Consider the following 22,628-nt stretch of genomic DNA (forward strand, 5'->3'; position numbering starts at 1 on the left):
GGGGTCATGGACAGGGGATGGAAGGGGTTTCTGTGGCTCACTGATTTGTCCCCCATTGGTGAAGAGGTAATAGGTGGGGTTTCTCCCCTCCTGTGTGTCTTACTGAAGTTCTTCCCATGGTGGAGAGGCCTTGGCTGGAGTTTTGCTCCTAATGCTCAGCTCACTGAGGTTTCTGGGGTGGCAAAGTGGTGATGGGTGGTTCCTCTCCTTATGTAAAGTTCACGAAAGTTCCTGGGGTGGTAGAGAGGTGATGGATGGGGCCTCTCTCGTCCCCTGTGGCTCACCCAGGTTCCCCTGAGGATGAATACGTTATGGGCCAACTTGAGAAGTAAACTTTAGCTCTAGGATGTTATGGTGATTGACTCATTGAGTCAGCCTGAGAAGTTAGAAGGGTAACTAAGCAACTCAGCAGGGGCTAAGCATCCTTACTTTGTAAATATCCTCAGCCTGTCCAAGAGGAGGGCATGGAGATGGCGGTGGCTTGAATACAATCTCAGAGAGGAAAAGACGCTTGGTGGAGAAGAACCTCAGTCTGGCAGAACTCAGGTGTCTTTTTGCTTTTGTGCTTTTGCTGTCTTTTGCTGCCATGAACTGTTACCATGCTACACTGCGTTAGAGCCAGCTAATTGTGTAATGAACCCTCTACAAACTGTGAGCTAAGTAAAACTTTCTTCCCTTAATTTTGAGCCTGGGGTATTTTATCTGCATATGCACGGGCTGCTTCGTGTAATTAGGTGACTCTAGCGAGAAATGTGGCTTTCTTTGTTTGCTATCTTCCCGTTATTTCATGCTCCAGGTTATTACTCAGAAATTATTTCTGATTTCTTTTTTATTCAAATGTTTAATATCTTCTTTCATTCCATCTCCATTATTGTAAAGATAATTAAGATTAGTTTTTAAATTAATAGTTCTGTATGCCTACTGTGTGTGAGGTTCTGTGTTCAGTCTCCAGTGCCATAAACAAAAGAAAGCAAGTGCATAAAGAAAATATTAGTAATTTTATAGTTCTTGTCAGGTGGTTTGGAAATGCGTATTTTGGGCATGGTAGAAATGAGTGAGTGAGGTAGTGGGTGCCTAAAATCCTGAATCTGCTGGAGACTGGTACCACTCAAGGGGGATTACTTTGGGACTGAGGAAAACGTGTTAGCAGGATCAGGACGCAGGAACCAAGACCGTCTTGAGTCTCCTTTTCCTTTGTGAGTCCCTTCTGTTTAGTGGCTTAGCTCGGAGGAGGGAGTCTAATGAATTACAGACTGTGAGGAAAATGATTTTAGTTTCAGTAAGTCTGAGTTCATAGATTGTCTAATATGCTTACGACTCATCAAAACTGATGGCAGTGTGTGTGCGTTTTTTGAGATTTAATTTGGGTTATTAAACAAACATATGGAAAGAATTTTGTAAGTTGCAGGTGAGCTTTGCTTAAACTCAGGCATACGGTTATATTTTTAAAAGCCACTCAGCCCCCAGTTCACTATCTTCTGACATCTGTGTTTGAGAATGTTACCGCCTTCTGGGAGGAGTGGCCCTGCCCAGATTTATCCCAGATGCCTTCTTTCCTGGGCTGCCTTTGCCTTTCGTTGCCTTGAGTCTGCCTCGTCTGAAATTTTACAAGTTGCCATGCAAAGACCTTCTCTTCTTTCTCCTTTGCTTCTCCACAGCCATATCAGCTTTGTTTCTGCTGTACCCTTCACACTACTGATGGGTCACATTTCTTGCTGGAAGCCTTCTTGTTTGTCCTGACAGCATTCTGGAATGTTCTGAGTTGCCTGTTTGACATTAGCTCACTGTGGTTCTCAGCTTCTCTTCCAACATCTCTCAAAACGTGATCCAAGGTGGACTGGCAGCATGGAGAGAAATACCTAGAGAAATTCCTTTCTCTAGGCATCTGCAGGCTTCTCCTCCAGCTCCTTCTTCTCAGGATAGATATGGTTTTGCATCTCTTTTATGCGGACATCAGTTTAGCTGTTCTGGTATAGGTTTAAGCTCTTGTCTAAGCTGAACTTACGTTACTTTTTTGAGACATTGTAGGAAATCATGGTTGTCCCTGTTTTCGCTTCCTTTTCCTTTGTATTTATTGACCGACACTTGGCAGCTCTTTCTCCACCTTCTTTCACACTCCTCCTCATCTCTCATTACTTATCCTCACTCTTCAGACTTTATTTACTGTCTGTCTTTCTATCAGAGTCTTCCCTGGCCTCAGAGGATGCATAGGATTGCATGGGTGTTGAGGAGGTGTGGGGCATTGGAGGGAGTGGAATGTAATCTCAGTGGGATGCTGTTCTCAGGAGCCAAGGTCACTCCTGTTTGAGCACTTGGGGTAAAGTTAGGTGGTGAAGGACAGTGATAGAGAAATGAAGACCTAATATAGTTAGGTAATTAAAAAAAAAAACCAAGAGATCTTTGAACAGAGGAAATGTGGTAAAAGACGGGATCAAGAGAGTTGAATTGGGCCTTATAATTTAGGTGACTAGGGGGCAGTTGGCTTTGGTGAGTTGGAGATAAAAGGTCTACCCCAGGGAGCTCGGAGATTCTATTAACCGGGAGGAGAGCAGCAGAGAGCACCTTTGAAGGGAATTGATGTTAGTTCTAGAAGTACTTAGCTGGAGATGACAAGAAGGTATTTGAAGGGAAATGTAATGAAGCATTTGCAGATAGGAGACTTTGAAACTTATATGAGTGTACAGGGATGGGGAAAGAAATTTGTAAATTGTAATTGCCTTTTCAGTTTTTACTACTTTTTCCATTTCTCATGATTCATTCTTTTGTATTTTAATGTTGTCACATTATTTATGTTAATAATAAACCTCATTTATATTGAAGATAGCTTTCTGTTAAGCTGCCATGAAATGTTCAAACTTATTTTTCTCATTGACAAATAAAATGATTATAGGATGTGGCTTGTCACACTTTCATAATTTTGGACAAATTTATCTATTGCTGCGAGTTAAGTACATTAAGATTAACGTATTCCAGGTACTAATGGTAAAACTGTGCAATCAATTTCAGGAAATTTGAATTTGTGAGGCCTGTGGCAAAATCTCAGTGAAACATTTTCTCTACAACTTTAAAAGAGTGCTTTACAGTTGCTATCCTGTGGTCTGAGTTTTCACTAGGAAGTTACCAGGCCGTCATGTTGTCAGAGAAAGGATTAAGTCTCTGAAACACAGGGCTCACATTGAGGCCTTCCTGGCTGGGGTTGTGAGGGTGGGGAGAGGAGTGGGCAGGAGTAAGGAAGACAGGCTTTAATTGTTAGAGAAAACCACTGTCTTCTATTCTGACCTGCTCATGCTGGGGAGAAGCCACAATCTTATGCCTTTTGAGGGAGAACTGCTGAGGGGTTTGCCCAAGTTAAGAAGTTCTTTTTGCCTGTTTCAGCCACTGTTCTTGGCTGTAGTAGGGGCCTGGATTTAGGCTGACCGAAACAGTCTTTCTAGGATCTGCTGTATGATGTGATGACAAGGTGAAGAAGGGTCAGGCTCCTGATGGCTCGGTGAGGCTGAGTCCTCAGTGGCAGCCTCTTCGTTCAGTGTCCTCTGAAGCAGTCAGGGGTCGTTCCCAGTGACTGAGGGAATGGGTGTAGGCAGCACAGGCAGTGTGCCACACAGCCTTTGGGCTCCTCAGCCAGAGCAAGCAGCACGTACAAGGTTATTCTTCTTTCTGAGCTCCGGTCTTGTCTACCTGCCTCTCTGCCTTTGGTAGATATAGATAAGAATGCTAATGACGTCAAATAAGAGAGTGCTGTGGGAAGAAAGGCACAAATAAGCTAAGCTTATCAGACACGGCTGTACCTACGAGGCAGAGAGACTGATGCTCAGAATTAGTGATTTGTGAAGTTCACCGAGCTAACAAGTTGTGAAACTAAAATAAGAACCTCAGACCTGTGAGTCCCAGCCCAGCGCTCTTCTCTCAGAGCACATTACTTCTCAGAACTGCTCTGTTGAGATGCACCTCTCTGCTCTGCCCTTGCCCTGGAGGAGACATGCCCCAGAGCTCGTCTGTACTGCCAGGCTTGGAAGTGAATCTCTGGAGACCCCTCTGCTGATCGCAGCCATCTACCAGGACCTCTCATAAACGAGTTTAAAGGATGACAGAGGGCCTGCTTCTCCTTCCTGCACTCAGCAGGTTGCTTCATTGTTTTGCAAGCCATATCCCTAGTTCTGTGTGCTTTTTTATCCCAACATATTTGTCTCCAAGACTCTAGGTTAACAACCTAATTAAGACAAATGCAGAGCAGATATCCTGAATAAGTGTACTTTAAATAAATTCTGTCCGTGCATTACTGTGTTCACAATGGTGCCAGTGCCCCCCCTGTCAGAGATGGCACTTTCCAAGACCTCCAGTAGGTGCGTGAATCCATAATAATACAAAGTCCTGTATGTGCTGTGTTTTTCCTTATTATACATTTACACTTTAATTTATAAATTGGGCATGGTAATATATTTACAACATTTTAATAATAAAATAGAACAATTATAACAACATGCCATGTAAAATTAGTTGCAACTTATGTGAATTCTTTATTTCTGTAATTATCCACTTAGTATTTTGGCTGCAAATAATACTGTATTATTTTGTATTTTGTGAAGCAAGAAAAATTGAAATAATTTATCTTGACATGTACAAAATGTCACTTTGTTAGGGATCTTACTTTTTATTCCTGTCACTAATAGTCTGCTTCAGATTTAAACCTCAGTTGGTCTCCATGCTGTTTCGTTTATACAACCTCTCTTAAGTCAGGGTTCTCCCAGAAAAGCTAGCAGAGGGAAAGGGAGGGGCAGATGGGAAGGAATCTGAAGAACGAGAGAAAGAGGGGAAAGATTGGGATTTACACAGAAGAACTGGTTCATGTGATTGTGACACAAGTCCCAAGTCTACAGAGCAGGCTACTAGAAACTGATACAGAATGGGTGCTGCAGTTTGAATTTGAAGATTGCAGAAGCAGAGCAGGCTACTAGAAACTGATACAGAATGGGTGCTGCAGTTTGAATTTGAAGATTGCAGAAGCAGAGCAGGCTACTAGAAACTGATACAGAATGGGTGCTGCAGTTTGAATTTGAAGATTGCAGAAGCAGAGCAGGCTACTAGAAACTGATACAGAATGGGTGCTGCAGTTTGAATTTGAAGATTGCAGAAGCAGAGCAGGCTACTAGAAACTGATACAGAATGGGTGCTGCAGTTTGAATTTGAAGATTGCAGAAGCAGAGCAGGCTACTAGAAACTGATACAGAATGGGTGCTGCAGTTTGAATTTGAAGATTGCAGAAGCAGAGCAGGCTACTAGAAACTGATACAGAATGGGTGCTGCAGTTTGAATTTGAAGATTGCAGAAGCACAGGTGAATGTTTATCTCACACTCTGGAGACAGAATTCCTTCTCCTTGCATGGGGGTCAATCTTACCTCTTCAGCCTTTCAACTGATTGGGTAAGGCTCACATACACACTTGGTGGAGGTAATTGGTTTTACTCAAAATCTATTGGTTTAAATGCTAATCACATCTAAAAATACCTTCAGAGCAACATGAGGATTGGTGTTGGATTAAAGAACTGAGTTCTTCAATACAAGTTGATACATAAAATTAATCATGACAGTTTGTCACCTGGAACTTCTGTGTCAACTTCCTAGCTTACATCAGCCCCCAGTCCACCTCCAAAATTGTCAAAAGGGCCCTTGAAGAATAAAGCTTATTATGGGATGGTTTATTTTGTCCTAGGCAGCACAGGTAATTACTCCTTGCAGTAATACATTGCTTTCGTGCTTTCAAAAGTTGAGTTATGACAATTGAAAGCTCTGTGCAGGCTGACCCTTCCACTTTTGGAGCCTCGTGTCTTGGCATTGCCAAACTTCAATGTTTTCTAGATAATCACAAACTTAATTCTTCATGTGTGCTAACAATTTTCCTGCCTCTCTGGCTTTGCTTCATGAGACAGAAGCAACACGGATCAAAGTGAAATGTGACAAAGTTGTAGGTATAACGAAGAGGCTATGGCAGGAGAGGAGCAAATTTGAATAGTTAGACTATTTTGAGATCCAGAAAACCTTTATTATGGCTGGGAGATATGAAAAGGTGATATTTTGCAAAAATCTGGTAAAACAACTTGACTGCGATATGTGGAAGAGACTTGAAACTGAAGAAAGAGGTAGACAGGGTTGTACAGAGTGTAATCTTTATTGGGATTTATGGGTAGAATCACGGTAAAGGATGGCAAACAGACTGGTGGATCCTGTGACTTTGGTCGGATGAAAGGGGCTTATATAGTGATTAGGATACAAGTGACATCACTGAGCTGGAATGTTCCTGGCTTATCCTAAGCTAGTATCAAAGATGCTAGGCGTATTCCTGGTGCTGACAGTGCCAGGATCTAGTCATAAAGCTCCACATACCACTCTAATGGTTTGTTTGTTAGTAGCAGTCTGGGAGACTGTAGGGGAATGGGCCAAGGTTATTCTGGGGAAGTCAGGGCAGCTATAACTCAGAACGGCTGCAGCCCACTCAAGCTGGATTCCTGCAGATTTATAGTATTATGGTCTGAATTGTGGGGCTGGAGCTGCTTAGAGGTGGAGCCCTTGCCTGGTTTATGCAGGGCCCTGAGTTCGTTTCCAGCAAAACAAACACACACACATACACACATACACACACACAAATACATAAAACAAACTTGAATGTGAAGTGGATTGTGTCCTCCACAAATTCATATGTGAGGTCCTAACCCCTGTTGTATCAGAATACAAGTATGTCTGGCGGTAGTATTTTTTAGGGGTAATTACATGGGGAAGGTTCATATGGGCAGGCCCTAATCCAGTATCCCTGGAGTTCTCATAAGAAAGGAAGTTGGAACATAGACAGTTACAGAAGGGAGACCATGTGAAGACACCAGGAACGGCCTTCTGCAATCCACGGAAAGAGGCCTCTGATGACGCTAACCCTGTTAACACCTTGATCTAACACTCTGTGATTAAATAAATTCTTGTCTAATTCACACGGTCTGTAATGCATCGCTGTGGTGGTCCTTGAAAATTCAGCCAGAAGGAACAGAAAAAACCATGGGGAGCAGAGTGAGCTAAGGCTGAGAGGCAGCAGCAGTGCCGACTGCTTTGTGCCTGTGAATCGGGCACCTGAGCTACTCCTCGGTGACTGCTGACAAGTTGGCCCGTTTGCAGAATACATTGGAAATTTGCCTGGTATTCATACTAGCCATTTTCTAGAGGTTTCATTTGACATCTCAAGAGAGCGTTTAAGTACCATGGCATTGCTCCGTTTTAAATGTGTGGATCACTTGTTGACTGTGAGGGGAAATCTTCGCTCCTGGGCCTGAGAGGCTCTCAGATGATTGCCAGGGTCTCAGACTGCAAGAAGGGCATGAGGCCGAGGGTCTCTCGCTGCTTGGCTTTGAATTGTAGTGATAGATGCCTGGGGGCTGCAGAGACCGATGAGCTTTTGCCACCCTTTTTAGCTTAGGTTGGCTGAAGTGCCAGTATTTCAATAAATTTTTTTCATTTCTCTTCTTTTTAAAAGTTGACAATTGTAGAGCAGTTTTAGGTTTACAGAAAAATTGTGAAGCCAGCACAGAAAATTCCCATAGATTCCACACTCAACTTTTCCTATTAACATCTTGCATTGACAAAGTACATTTGTTACAATTAATGGACCGATACTGATACATTATTAAATCTGTATTTTATTTATGTAACCTTAATTTTTATCTAATGTCCTCCTTGGGTTTCAGGATCTTGTCCATGACATCACGTTACAGTTAGTGCTCCTGTCTACTCGGGTGCTCCTTGTCTGTGACTTTTTTTGGGCTTTCCTTGCTCCTGATGACCTCTTGAGTTTCTGAAGAGTAGTAGGTCTTTTGTAGAATTCTCCTCACTGAACTTCGTCAATTTTCCCCCCAAGATTAGGTTGTATTTATGGGTTATTGGGGGAAACAGAGGCAGAGTGCCCTTTTAATCTCCTGTCAACCTGACTAGTCTCTGTTGGTGTTGAGCTTGACCAGATGATGTTTTAGCTTTCTCTAACACAGTCTGTCTCCTTCCCGTGCTGTACTCTTTGAATTATGCATATGTTACCAGGCAGAGTATGAACTGAAGGAGTCAGGTCTTCAGGTTTTTAAAATACAAAATATGTGAGAAAGTACAAATGATACAGAATTGCAAGGAGTGGGGGAAAAAGTGCTGTGTTGTTAATTTTTAATTTTGATAAACTGCCTCGTAATCTGTGAGGAGTAAGAACAATGTTAAGTTTGACTTGTGATTTTTTGAATAAAAATAGTCAACCTTGGGCTTTGACCTTTTTTGTTGATTTACAAAAGCAGTGTTTTTATCTGTGCCACTGGTCTTCTGTGAAATTGCTTTGGCCAGTGAAGGAATGATTACAATGAGGCTATTATTATTAATTGAGAGATTGTAGAACATTGTTTTCTTAAAGGTGGTGCCTTGACAGTTGAATTTACTGGTTGGATACAGTACACAGGAATGTTTTACTGCCTGTCCTAGGTTACATTTTTGTCTTGAGGTTATATTTGTGTTCTTGCCTGAGGTTGTATTTATAGTCTTAATTTTATTATCTCCCTCTAGTGGTCAGTTTTATAATCTCAGATTCTGCTTGAATGAATTCAGTGGGGAAAAAATTCAAGTTTTTAGTAGTCTGAATGATATTTAAAAAAATATTTTCGTATAGATCCTAAAATACCTAGTGATTGAATTTTTCTGTTCTGTTGAATTGGAAAGTAAATTTTACATTGTTTTAAATTTTAAATTGTTTTAAAGTTGTAAGTATTTTACTTGATTAAAAGCTGTTATCAGGAAGACAGCATTGTGGGCAGAAAGTTTCAACTGGCTACTGTCATCTAGGAACCTCAGTCGCCATTTGATTCTTAATGGAGCAACTTAATTTGGCTTTCTGTGTTTATCAGTGCTGTAGGAGCAAGCGCATATTCCAGATAAACTTGAGAGCCGCAAAGCTTCGTGAGACTAGAAGTCAGGGACTCCTTTGGGCACTGTTTGTCTTTTCTTCACAGATAACCTTCCATCTCTAGTGCAGGAGGGAAATGACCTTATTTTAGGGATTCACAGCAGCATTCGTTATTTTCCTCTGGCTTTAAAAATGGAGCATTTTTAGTAGTATGATGTCCGTGGATATTTGTAAGAGTGGAAACAGGAGGCTTTGAGACTGACTGTGCATTTTCTGCTGAACGTAACCGATGTGAAGAACTTGTTTTTGTGGCCCTAGTCCTTTGGTATGCGTTCTGGTGTTGGTGTCCAGACCCGGCTGTGTGTGGTCCCGCTGAGATCTGGAGCCTCCCACTGAGCGACAAATAATCAGTACGAAATCTGTGAGGCCCTTGAGTCTAAACTTAGGAGGCAGGGATCCATGGCTTTCTGTTAGAAATAAAGAACTCCGAGGAAGTCTCTGCGTGCCTCTAACTCTCTTGTGCCTATGAGCCGTATAGACTGCAAGGCCCCGGTGATGCATTGCACTGAGTCCAGTGGTCTGTGTGTTTTCCCACAGCTGCACCTGATCCACTGGAACTCCACCCTGTTCGGCAGCGTGGATGAGGCTGTGGGGAAGCCTCACGGCATCGCCATCATCGCCCTGTTCGTGCAGGTAAGCGCTCTGCTGCGGTGTGGAATTGTTTAGAGATGCCTATTTTCTAAGGCATTTTTGTAAAACACTTTTGGTTCTCTCAATTTGAGTACTTAGAGGTGAAATTATATGCATACGCAGAGATCACTGGTAACTTAAAAATGGACAACTTGATCTCTGTAGTTCATGAAGGTTCAGCCTTATTTGTTAGCAGAAAATGGTTCATTTACTTATTAGAAATTTGCTTCAGAGAGGTATTCAGTGTCTTTGAAGAAATCATTTAGAAAATGCCTCCTGAAGGCAGAGTTCATTGTGTTTAAGAAAAATTTTTTCAGAAAATGTTTTTAGACTTTGGCTTACTGCAAAATCTAAGAAAAAATCATGAATATTATCATGTAGGGGATAACATTAGCTCTTTGTTGTTAATAATTTCCTTTCCAAGAAGATTTGAAATTCCTTACAGAAAACACGGATTAAAAAAAGACTGTCAAAGTCCATGGTAGATTTAACCAATATGAAACTTAGATTTGAGCTTGGGGCTAGGCAAAGAATATTACGAAAATTTAGTTGAACATACTAGAGTTGACTATATGCTTACAAAGATAAAAATTTCATCCCATTCTTAAGGTGAATGTTTAAAACGTGGTCTTATCATCTACTTGATGAGGTAAAGGATTTAAAGCTGAAAGATACTCTGGAAATTTTATCACTCCATCTCTGCCCTGTGGTCTTATAAAAGAGAAGGCAGAGACCAGAGAGGTCAGGTAATTGTTTGTAGGTACAGCAATATAATATTAGCACTCGAACCTGAAAACCAAAACTCCATCTCCCAGTGGTGTCTGACTACCTCTTCAGTGACGTTGGATTAGAACAGTAACATGAACCCGGTGGTCTTTTGTTAATTTTTCAAAAAGAGTTGGGCAGTGGGCTTCTTTGTAGCATTTGTATTGAAAATATTATTAATTGCACAATTGTATCTATAGCTATAAGGTGTTTGTTTTATTGATACAAGTGAAAGTAGCCATCTGGTTTTAGCCTCTTTAATATTTTAAAAGCAGAATCTACAAAGTATGACACATGCTACAGAATTTGAAAGCAAATCTTTAACATTTTTAAATGAGTCTTCTCCCTGTTAGTTTCATGGACGTGACCCTACATTTCTTCCGTTATAATTGTCTTAAGTAAATAGAATGGAATCAAAATATTGATGCAACGTTTTCAATTGTACATTTTGATTATCCCTAGTCTACTAGAGAAATCATTTTTAAAGATTACTTTTATAACCTGAAAAATTAACAGGTAATTAAATTTGAGAAGCTGTGGGGATAGGAGGCAATATTTCCATATTAAGAATAAAATAAAGTAAAAATAAATATGTAGACTGAAACATAGCAGGTTAGTTTCATCTTTGGAATTGAAAATCAGTATTTGTGGACCGGGTGAAACATAACTCACTGTTTCCACTTGCTGGTTCTTCATGTGTATCGGTGACCCAGACACTTAGTACCCAGCACTAAGAACCCAGCCTTGGATCTAGTGTCACTGCTTCAGGAACAGGCTGTGTCTGATAAGCATTTCCTCTGTGTTTGCTATGAGGAAGAACTCAGGTTATTCTGAGGAGACAGTAATACATGACAGAAACTGTGAGAAAAAACCGTTACAAAATGAAGAAGCTGTTAGATGAAGCCGGGAGGAGGGAGCCAAGCCCACTCCAGGGGCTGCTCTTGGGTCCGAGAGAGGCAGCTGGATGTGGACTGATCTTCCCAGAAGTCTGACTGGAGGGAGCAATGACAGAACTGGCAGGAACCAGTTGTGATTTTGAGACCTGAGATTTTGTGTTTTTAATCTGTGCAAGAAGAGCCAGTGTAAGCAGAGTTTACAAGTCTTGAAAAGAGAAGGATGGCTCGTATAGAGAAGTCCCAGAGGAAGATAAGAAAGCATGAGATACTGAGCTCATACAGATGGACTGCCTTGAGAGGAGAGCTCTGCCCTTTCTCTGGAATAGAGAGCCAGCAGGAAAGGTGTGCACAAAGTGAAGAAAGGCAGGAAATTAAGGGAGTTCACCTCAGATGACCTTCGGACCCCAGAGACATACATTTACAAAGCAAGGAAGACATGGATGTGTGGATGTGTGGTTGAGCTTGGTGTAGTCAGGAAGGAACGACGATGATAGACATGGCTGTCAGACAGGCAGATCCCCTGGAGGCTGGACGTCCAAATGTGCAGGACAGTGATCAGTGTGGATCGTTCTGGAGAGCAGTGGAACATTCTAACGTATTACAGTGTTGATCTATCCCAATGCAGATGATGTAGGAGAATAAACAGAATGAAGATTCCAGAAAGGTGGGCGTGATATTCTTTAGTCTAGCCAGGACAAGAAAAAAGACCAAGCCATTAGGGCTCCTGATGATGGGTAAAAGAAAAAAGAGCAACAGAGTAGAGAAGAGAGTTGCATAGTGAGGAAGAATGGTAAGAGAGAATGGTGTTTGCGAGTTGAAGTTTTCAAACTGAAAGCAAATTCAGGGAGGGTGTGGTCACAGGATTGGAACTGAAGAGGAGTAGAGCTAAAGGCTGTGGACTGAGAGGTGAAGACATTTAAGCCAGGAACAGGACAGGCCATCTACAAAGATGCTTAACCCTGTGGGATGACAGTAGGGGGTGATGCTTTGGAGCAGCTGAGTTAGTAAGTGACAAGGAGAGTCCACTCAGAGGACAGCCTGTGCATGTGGGCCAGCCTATCAGATGGCTGCATCTGTCATTCTCCCCTGGAGACTACCTGGTGTCTCCTGAATGGGCCTGAAAGAGATGTGGCCCGGGACAGATCTGCAGGGCTCTGCATAGACCGAAAGGTGGTGGGAGGGTCAGTGAAGTCATGTGATCATTCTGTGTTCTGGCAGCAGAGAGGAAAACAAAGCGAGAGTGAGTTAGAAGTAAAAAAAGTACAGTGGAACAGGGCTGAAATTCCAGAACTGGCCGGAGTGATTTGCATTTTTGGTAGTGGTGAAGGGTACCAGAGCTCAGCGGTAAGACATTAATGGGCTTCGTTATCTTGGTGGATTCTTGGCACCAACTTGTGTCTTTGCCTTGACTGCTGCTTGATTTCAGTAACTGGGTGTGAGGACCATCATCTACCCTTGAGTGTTGATAGTTATCGCCTCTTCAGGAAAGGAAGTGACAGATTCACTGTTCTGAGTTCTGTCTGACTCAGTCTTTCTTCAACAATCACTTTATTCTCCCTGTTGTGTAGACGAGGAGGAACGTAATGTGTAAGTAAACTTGCCCAGGATCACTCAGTTAAAAGTGGCAGAGTTGGGATGTGAATCCAGACTAGAATCCTGGCAACCTAATGCAGGGAGTTCTTTTCTAAACCTCTCTGTGATGTGGCCTTTCAGTGTTCAGATGTGAACTCTGTCTAGACAGTGGAATCTCCAGCAGGTGCACGAAATAGAAAAAGACCAAACTAAACTTTCAGGCTCCAAATGTGATCTTTCGGTTAAACTTCTAAGGCAAGAAGATTTCGTTTCTCCTTAAGTTGAGATCTCCAAAGAGATCCAGGCTTGTATTCTCACATGGGTACATTTGTAGTAGATTTTTTTTTTTTTTTTTTAACTTCAGAAGATTACGTTTTTGTTTTAGAGTCTATTTCAGGAATGGAAACATCCAGAAAATTGCAAAACTCCCAATTACAATGAACCAATTGGCCTATCTTACATTTTTCCTATCTTTTTTCCCCCGTGTGCTTCACAGCTGGATAAAATTGAGAAAACTGGAGAACCTGTGTATGCTGACGGTTGCTCTATCCCCTTGCATGAGGAGAGCAAAAGCTAAGAGCAGTAGTAATTATCTACTTCAAGTAATGGATGCTTTTACACTTTCCCATTGTCATGGGCCATTCGGAGTTGATTAAGAAGTGGGGATCGGATAGTAGTTAAGATTTAAAGCTCAAGAATGCTAAACAGAACAAATTTTCAAGTCTCAAGTTTCTTTGGAGAACTTTGTACTCTAAAAAATGTAATATTTTAAATTAAAAGGCTATGAAAGGCATACGTGGATGCATTGTGGCTTACAGTCCTTTCATGGTTTCCCATTCTGTTGGGAATACAACAGTACTCTCGAGTGGACCCCAGTGTTTGGCAAGGTTTTGCCTACTTACTCTTAGATCAGTACACTCTTTTCATCTTGACTTTCCGTCACTTCCCATGATACCATATTCTTATTTATTTAAGAATTAAAAGAGAGTTATGGGTTACTAGTCATACCAAAATGTGTAATAAGTAAAATAGGGAAAAGAATGTTCCAGTGGAAAGGAGAGCTAGGGAGGGGGAAAGGAAAGAAAGGAAAAGATGAGAAAAAAGGGAAAAATGGAAAGAAAGCTTTCATAAAGAAGGAGGAGAAGGATTGAAGGAAGGGCAGGAGGATAGAAAAAATGAAAGTATATCATGCACCCATCACATTCCCTATGATGAATGTGTACATTATGTATACTAATGTATTCCCATAAACTTAATTTAAAAATTATTACCTGTGATTTTTGAGAAATATCTTGATTTTGGTAACTTTAACATGTGAAATCAACATAATTTTGCTGAGTTAATAAAAAAATTTTAATTTAACCTTATTTATAACAACAATTTGTTAATGCCAGTGGCAAGACTACAAGATTGTGAACATGTCCTGAGTAGTTTTAATTAAAAAATATCCTTGATATTTTGATATACCAGTCCTTTATGGTTTGGTACGTAATATAAGGTATAGTGAGTACTATTCGTAAGGGGCAAGATTATTTTAGAATAGGTTCTTGGGTGTCATGGCTAATACTTTATTGTACTAACTGTTACAACTTTACCTTTATAGATATTGACCTGGCTGTCATCAGAAAGGTCATTTAATTTCCCAAGAAATACATTCAGGTGGTCTGGAACTTTGGCTCTGGTGGTCATTTTGAGTAAAAGCTAAGCATTAAAAATGCTGTTTGTGGCTGATGCTTTATGTTTCAGATAGGGAAGGAGCATGTTGGCCTCAAGGCTGTGACTGAGATCCTCCAGGATATCCAGTATAAGGTAAGTCAGTGTTGAAAACAGAAGCATATTTTGTGAGAGGTCCCTGAGACCACCTTCAGGCTTGATGACTCTCTAGAAGAATCTGCAGGACTCAGAAAAGCCACCATACTATGGTGGCTTACAGTTTTTCACAATCCAAGGTTACAGATCAAAAGTCAGCAGAAGGGAAAGGTGTGTGGCACTGCTTCTGGGGAAACCCAGAGTAAGCTTCCAGGTGCAGCAGGGTGTCGGGGGATGACCCGGTTCTCACATCAGTGCCCTGTCATGGTGCCTGTGAAATGTTGGCACCCAAGACTTGATGTGTGGAAATTCCATCTGAGATCATTCATGCCTGTGTGTTGTACCTGCCTAAATGCCTTCGGCTCCTCCTCCACAGTCTTTCAGGAGTGGGCACCCCTGAATCTCATCATCAGGATAAATCTGCCTGGTAAACCTGGTGCATCGTAGTTCAAGGACAGGCATACAACATCACCAAAAATACATCATGGCCCAAGGCCTCAGGGACAGAAAACACACTTATGGGGTAGAGTATTCCAGTGTTTTCTGGAGTTATTTTCTGAGAGTCAGCCAAGAGCTGTTCTTGAAAACAGATGGTATTTAGAATATCATTGTTTTGACCAGGCCAGGCCTGCAGAGTTTATCTGTCTGGCTCACTTATTGTGGCAAAATTTTGGAAACTAAACCAATACAATGTTGTGAGCCAAAGTATTTATGCTTAATGATAATAACAATAATAGGGAAAGTATACATAATTTTTAAGGTACTACCCCAGAGAAGGAGATTTAGATCTGTGTGATCCTGCAGTGATATGGCCTGTCATTGCTGAGAATCTGAGCTCTTATAAGTAGAACCTTCTGGGTCCATATGAAGTTGAACCTGTTAGTCCGAGGGTAGGTGAGTGGTTTTGTTCTCTGTAGAACATTCATATCTGAGTTTCTGATCTTCGTTTCTGGATGAGAATACCCAGAGTACGTACTAAGGATGAATTACTACATTCAGTGGCACAAAAGGACAAATTTGGGAGCCAGGTTATAAAGCTGAAGAGGGAAGAGCTGAAATCGAGGCTGGTGAGAGAAAATCATTTGGTAAGATTGCCCTCAGTCAGAGTTCGAGTGTGGTACACAGCTGTTCAGCTCAAGTCTTGGGTATGAGTGTGCTACAAGGAGAAAAACTGTTGATGCAGAAGGGATGCACACCAATCATAAATTCCACTTTGGAAATTCTAGGGGAAATGGAATTACAATTGTAAAGAAAATAGCCATGGGGCTGGGGATTTAGCTCAGCGGCATAAGCACCTGCCTTGCAAGCAGGCGGTCATGAGTTCCCTGGTACTGCTAAAAAAAAAAAAAATAGCCATGCTTAGAGTAGTAATTGTTGGAAACTAGCAATTTTGCTCTAATAAGGAAAACAGTATGATACAGCTATAAACCTAGGGTACTTGATAAGACTGTTCCAAAAAAGATTTCAGTCTAGATATTTAGTGCTAGAATTTATTTAAAAACTTGTAAGTTTTACATTAACGTGGAGTAAATTTTTTTTCGTTTTCAGGGGAAGTCCAAAACAATACCCTGTTTTAATCCTAACACTTTACTACCAGGTAAACATTTCTCTGATTGAGTTTTAACTACGGATATAATTGTACTTCTTTTTTCAGAATGTATAATTAGTAAAGTTTCTTTATAATTTATATTTTCTGTTGCAAGTATTAGTTTCAGAGTATTCTAAATAGTAAACTTTTTGTTTCCAATAAAGAAATACTTTGCTGCTAGGATTGTCATCTGTAAAAATTGTTCTTTCTAAAGTACCAGCATAATAAATAACTTGATATACCTCTAAGGTTGATTTTGTTTTGTTAACCTCTAGCGTGAAATAAACTTTATATACAGTTTTCTAAGAATTTATAGACTATTATTTGTTTAGATACTATTGTAATTGTGATTATGACAGGTAATAATTGTATATAAAATACATTGTGATTTGGAGTTCAAGGTAGTTTTTTATGGTTGTTGTTGTTGTTGTTGTTCTGGGAATCGAACTCAGGACCTTGCACTTGCCAGGCAGGCACTGTGCCGCTAAATTCCCAACCCTCGAGGTAGTTTTATATAAATTTTTTGTTCACATTCTCTGCCTAAATGATGTCCCGTTTCATATGCTTCAAACAAAAAGGAATAGGCTGATACATTGTATATTACCCTGTGTATATTTGCTTGTAAATCAGTTAATTTCTGTCGTATGCAAAACATTTACCCATTGTATTTAATCATGAAATCCTCTAGTGCAGAGCTAAATGATTGCATAAGATAATTTATTTTGTCTTATCATGTTATGATTTTCATATTTTGCTGAAGAAGAGGCAGCTAGAACCAAAAATGTTAAAAATATAGTCTTTGGCCTTGTGTAGTGGCTAAAGTTCTAGCGCTCCAGAAGCTGAGGCAAGAGAATTGACACAGTTTCAAGGCCAGCTTGGCTTATGCAGTCAGTTCAGGCCAGCCTGAATTACATAATAAAACCCTCCTGCCAAAAGTGTGTATGCGTGCGTGCATGTGTGTGTGTGTGTGCGCGCGCGCGCATGCGCGCGCTTTGAAGTCAGACTTCCTAGGTTCACACTGTGGCTCTGTGCTATCCTATGAGTGGACTTAGGCAGTTTGCTAACTTCTGTGTGATTCATTTTCCTCATCTATAAAAGGAAGTGAGTAATAACATCTACCTCATTAATTTGTGGTGATTAAATGAATTAATGTGTAATGTTCAAATGATACCTGGCAAGCAGTTCAATAAATATTAGGCATTAATCAGTGAGGCAAATCCTCTAGTAAAATAAAAACAAAACCACAAAAGATGAATATATTCTTACAAAGTAATTAAACTTCATAGATGTGCATAGGAGCCCATTGATAGAGATCACTTTAAGAGGACGAAGATTTGTACTATTTTTCACACATTTTTTTCCATGAGGAATAGTTTGAGAATAGTTAAGTGAAGCTGTAATGTAAACATGATATCCCTCTGAGAAGAGTCATTTGTACAGTTGTAATTTGGAAACCTGTGGGAGTCTCCCAGATTGCTGCTAATTAAATTGCCTTTCATCACACGTCCACATGGCTGCCCAGACCCTCTGCTTCGAGATTACTGGGTCTACGATGGCTCGCTCACTATCCCGCCCTGCAGTGAAGGGGTCACCTGGATACTGTTCCGCTACCCTCTGACCATATCCCAGCTACAGGTGAGTGTGCTCTTTCAGATCTTTCAGAGCGCAGTTCTGAGTTAAAGGTTAGATATTGTTTCTGTAGGAAGAAAATGTCTGTTTCTGTTTTGGTTCCCTTTCAAATGAAAGTTAAATGTCTTGAGCCAGTGGAAGCAATGGAAAGATCAGGATTGAACAAGCCCCAGTGCTCATTTATGATACGCAGTTTAAAGCTTAGATTTTACGGAGTAAGTGGAAGTCACGGAAACCACTAAACTGTCTGATGGTCTAAGTTACTCCTTCATGTAAGTTTTCCCAGGTATGGGAAAGATGGGTCTAGAAGGAAAGTGAGAATGCTGGTATTTCTCTAAGACACACAGGGCTCCCTAACAGTTCTGTGGTGGGCACAGAAATGCAGTGGAATGGGCAGTGGAGCTAGAAGACAGACCCTGGAGTGTTGAGGGCTGTGGTTTGGTTGTACGTGGCCACACCCTGAGGTTTGGGGCTTCGCACAGGCATTGTAAATGCTAAGGGAAGCTGGTGTGATGCGGCTGCCTGGTAGTTCCAGTCACTTGTGAGACTGAAGTGGGAGCCTTTGCATTCAGTGGGGACCAGTGTGGGCCATATAGGGAGGCAGTTTTGTCTCACACTGTTTGATTGTTTCCTATGCCTGGATCTTGTAAGCTGAACAACTACTCCTAAGATTACAATATGCAGTGTATTAACTAATGTTGAAGCTGGCAGTTGTATTTTAACTTCATGCTCAAGAAGTTAAAGGTCATTTATCTTAACTTCCGGAGCACATCAGCTAGTAGCTGTTACCATTGTGCCGTAATTTGGGAAGAAGTGATGTTGGCCACAGGGAAAAGGGTCCAGAGTCCCAGAGGCCAGAGAAGGCAGAGTGCGTCTGAAGAATGCACATAGTGTAAAGTGCTTGTCACGAGAGATGAGGTTGGGGAAGGAACAGGAGTCTGACTTGCCCCTGGGCCTGGTGCCATGCTGCACTGTGAAGGGTGAACTTTCTCCCAAAGAGGCAAAGAATTATTCCTGTCATCGCGGAGAGATATGTGACCAGGTTTCAACTGTAGCAGCGATGTGAAGATCCGAGTCCGAGATGAGGCTGTGAAATGAAGAAGAGAAGTGACTTTAGAAGTAGTAAAGAAGTAGAAGCAGAGTACACAGCTGCTAAGATAGGTGCGATTTCACAGGGGGACCTCCAGGTTACTCCCTAGATGTGTCACTCTAAAGTGTGATAGGAAATCAGTGAAGAGTCATGTTCATGGCTGTAGACATCCAAGAAGGATGTCGTCCACAGGTGGCGGGTGAGGCCAGAGGTGCAGAAGAGGAGATCTTTAGGGAGAGAAGAAGTAGGCTTGGAAATGGGAATGGCAGCTCTGTGGGTTGTAATGGTTCAGGACACTGCAAAGTGAAAAAGTGGGTGAGCATCTTGATGCTGAAGGAGAGACTCATTTCAAGGGGAGAAGAAAGGATCATGATACCAGATTTTCAAACGTTCAGTTAAAGGATGAAAAGTGTGAGTTTAACAGCAGAGACAGGTCTTAGACTTGAGATTCATGTTCAGTAGCTGAGTGTCAGAGGTAATATTTGTCAGCATTACTTTATCAAGGGGTACTTCTCTAGAAGAGATCAAATCTCTTATTGGAAAATGAGATTTCCTTTTATAACCACAACAGATTTTTCAATTCATTGAAAGTCAGTTAGGCATAACGTTATTGAGTCCTACAAATTATCTGATCCACCTAGAGTTTCACGAGGAATTGCTTGTCAGCATGGTAGTGGCAATGTTAATGTTGGAGTCTGTGGAGAATGTTTTGTGATGTCCTGTAGATATGATATAATATTCTGTCACCAAGTTGGCTGGTGACTAAGATTCAGAGAGAAAGCATTACTCCTTTGAGACTCTCTGGTTTCAAAGGGAATCTAGTTTTGTAGTCTTCCACTAGCCAGTATCCAACTTTAACTAAGTCACATTTCTTTTTTTTTTTTTTTTTTTTTGTCTTTTTCATTTTTATCGGTACCAGGGATTGAACTCACGACTGCCTGCTTGAAGGCAGGCGCTTATGCCGCTGAGCTAAATCCCCAGCCCCTAAGTCACATTTCTTGACTCTGGGGATATAAATAGTATCTTCCTTAAGGAAAGCCAAAGCCAAAGTAGTGTGTATTAGAAGGGAAAATCTCCACCATCCTTAAAAGAGATGACTTTCCAGTTATCTGTAATCTTTCAAAAATGGTTTAGGTGTCACCTGCATACAGCACCACTGCAGCATCTTTGCATAGGGCAGCAGTGTTAAATTCAGACACATGCATGCACAAAAGTGCATGGTTTTGTAGATTAAAATGCAATTTAGAGTGATTTAGAAAAATATATGCTCTTAGGAGAGTGTAAGTCAGTCTGCTCTTGTTCTGAAGGCTTCAGTTGGTGCTGTTCGTATAAGTTCAGCAAAAATAGAAGCGATCCAGAGAGAGCAGTAAAAAAAAAAAAGGTACTAATAAAAATGATGGGACCCAAAGGGAGCGGACACAATGCTAGAATCTTTCTATATCAAGAAAAATCAAGAGGCATAGTATTATCCCACTTACAAAGGGGAAAGAGAAAGGGAAGGGGAGGATTGGTGCACAAAATAACTAAAGGAATAGTGAGTGGCAAGTGGAGTCTCCACAGAGCTGAGTAAATTGAGAAAATAGAAAACTTTGGATTGAGTTTAAGAAAAATCTGTTTTCTTCTATATTATAGGAGTGGCAGATGTAATCATGCTGCTGGATTATTATGGACTCTTGAAATGCGTTACCTAACATAGAATGAGTGTCGGCAGTAGCAACATTGAAGAAAATGTTCTAACCACAATTCTTTCTTACTAAACGAACAGAGTCTTGGATTTAAGCAGTACTAGAGTTCCATGGCAGTACACTTAGGTCCGTGGTGGAGCGCTTGTATTCTCCTGAGTGCTGAGAACTCTAGAATATGGGACTGGGAACTGTGGTTAGTTACACTTCTCATATTCTTCCAGGTTAGAATACTCTATGCTAGGGTGGAAAAGACGATTGCATAATTTGAATGAGTGCAATTTTCTTTTTAAATTCTATGCATAAATAGCTTTCAGGTAAATAGTGGTCAGAGTACTAGGAAGTCAGCAATAAAATTTTTTTCAATTGGATTTTTGCTTAAAAATAAGATTTTTTAAGAACAGTAGAAAAATACCAAGCTCCATCAAGTCTAACAACAGAAATTTTCAGACATGTTTTAATTTCACACTCATTAAAATGTGAACAAATATCAATCCTAGAAATTTATAGAACATGTTATGATACAGTGGCATCTGAACAAATATGTGTATACATACATACCCAGAGATGAAATGATCATTTTTTACTTTCCTTCTCCTACCTCCTCCCCATCTTTTTCTGTATTTCTTTTTTGCTTTTGTTTCAGTTTCTTGTTTTTCCACATGTTCATATTAACTGTCTCTGACTTTTCTCTTTCAATTTAAAGTGACACCAGTGAAACGAGAGTATCAATATGTATAGTATGTTTCCATATGGGAACAGAGGTCTCTTAGAATCCTGAAAGCTGGTTAAAGTTTTTCCTTCTCAGTCTGGCCTTCTCCTCGTCTCCTCCCCATCTCATATTCGGTCTCCTCCCCATCTCATTGCGGGTTGAACAGTGAAACTTTTCCTAGACCTGACAGTCTGAGTTAGCATGGTGTGTGTTGGGCCTGGATTCCAAGAATCTAGTAATGTGTCGTTGCCATAGACGTTGTCATCTTCCTGTTCCTCTTCCCTTCCTTATCTTCTCTTCCTCCTCTGCTGCTTCTTCTTTCCCTCCTCCTGTTCTCTCTTCTTCCTCTTCTTCTTCTTTTCCTCCTCCTCCTCCCATTCCTTCTTTATTCTTCTGTGTTTTTGGTGCTGAAGAACCCACCCAGGGCTTTGCGCATGTTAATCATCTGCTGTATCACTGAGCTACATCTCCAGGACTGAGAGCCAAGGAAGTTATCTGAGTCACTTTTCATGACGGAAACAGACTACTGGACACAAGCAAAGAGGAAAAGTTTATTTTGGTCCACAGTTGCAGAGGACTCAGCCTATGGTTAGCTGGCTCCAAGCAAGGCAGCATGGCAGAGGTGCATAGCAGAGGAGAAACAATCCATGTAATGGCAGCAAGCACCAGAGAGTCATCAAGGAAGGAAGGAGGGAGATGAATCTTCTCAGGTCAGGGCCCTGTGACCCACCTCCTCCAAGCAGGCCTCACTCCCCAACATCACAGGTAGCTGCAAACTGATCAGTTTGCATAATCCATTGATGATTATCATTCCCCCATGATCCAGTCACCTCCTGACAGCCCCAGCTGTGAATACGTGAGGCTTTTCAGGGACACACAGATGCAAGCCATAACAGAAGTTTTATCACTCAGAACCACAGAAAATTTCTAAAGGCTCTCTGTGCTCCATTTGGGATTGAAGAGGCTGTTGTTCTAAAGATTAAGTTGCCATAGAGGAACAGTATGGTCATATTTGAAAATTATTTCAGATGATTTGAAATGTTGGTTGCAGATTTTTATCTGTTTCCATGGCTGTGATGTGAAGATTTTTTTCCCCAAAATCTAAGCATTGCCAACATGATAGTATTAAGAGATGGCATCTTGAAGGGGTAGTTAGGGTAGGAGGCTCTTTGTTGTTTAGTAAAATTAAGGCCCTTGTAAAAGAAGTTTCCAACATACAGCAGACTTTCTTGTGTACCCTCTACCTTCTGCCATGTGAAGATCCATGCCAGACACCAACCTCGC

The 22,628-nt window shown here is 41.1% G+C and overlaps 1 protein-coding gene across 1 annotated transcript in view; it reads left to right on the forward strand.

Annotated features, from left to right (window-relative positions):
• The window catches only part of Ca8 (carbonic anhydrase 8), a 109,193-nt gene that overhangs the window by 60,312 nt on the left and 26,253 nt on the right, over positions 1-22,628 (forward strand). Inside the window, exons 4-7 of the mRNA XM_063258462.1 lie at positions 9,509-9,604; positions 14,581-14,643; positions 16,192-16,240; positions 17,754-17,866. Coding sequence (XP_063114532.1) covers positions 9,509-9,604; positions 14,581-14,643; positions 16,192-16,240; positions 17,754-17,866 — 321 coding nt within the window. The remainder of the gene's footprint in view (positions 1-9,508; positions 9,605-14,580; positions 14,644-16,191; positions 16,241-17,753; positions 17,867-22,628) is intronic.

This window comes from Cavia porcellus, unplaced genomic scaffold (assembly GCF_034190915.1).
Source record: "Cavia porcellus strain 051 isolate PalLab524CR breed Dunkin Hartley unplaced genomic scaffold, mCavPor4.1 scaffold_11, whole genome shotgun sequence".
Taxonomy (NCBI): Eukaryota; Metazoa; Chordata; class Mammalia; order Rodentia; family Caviidae; genus Cavia; species Cavia porcellus.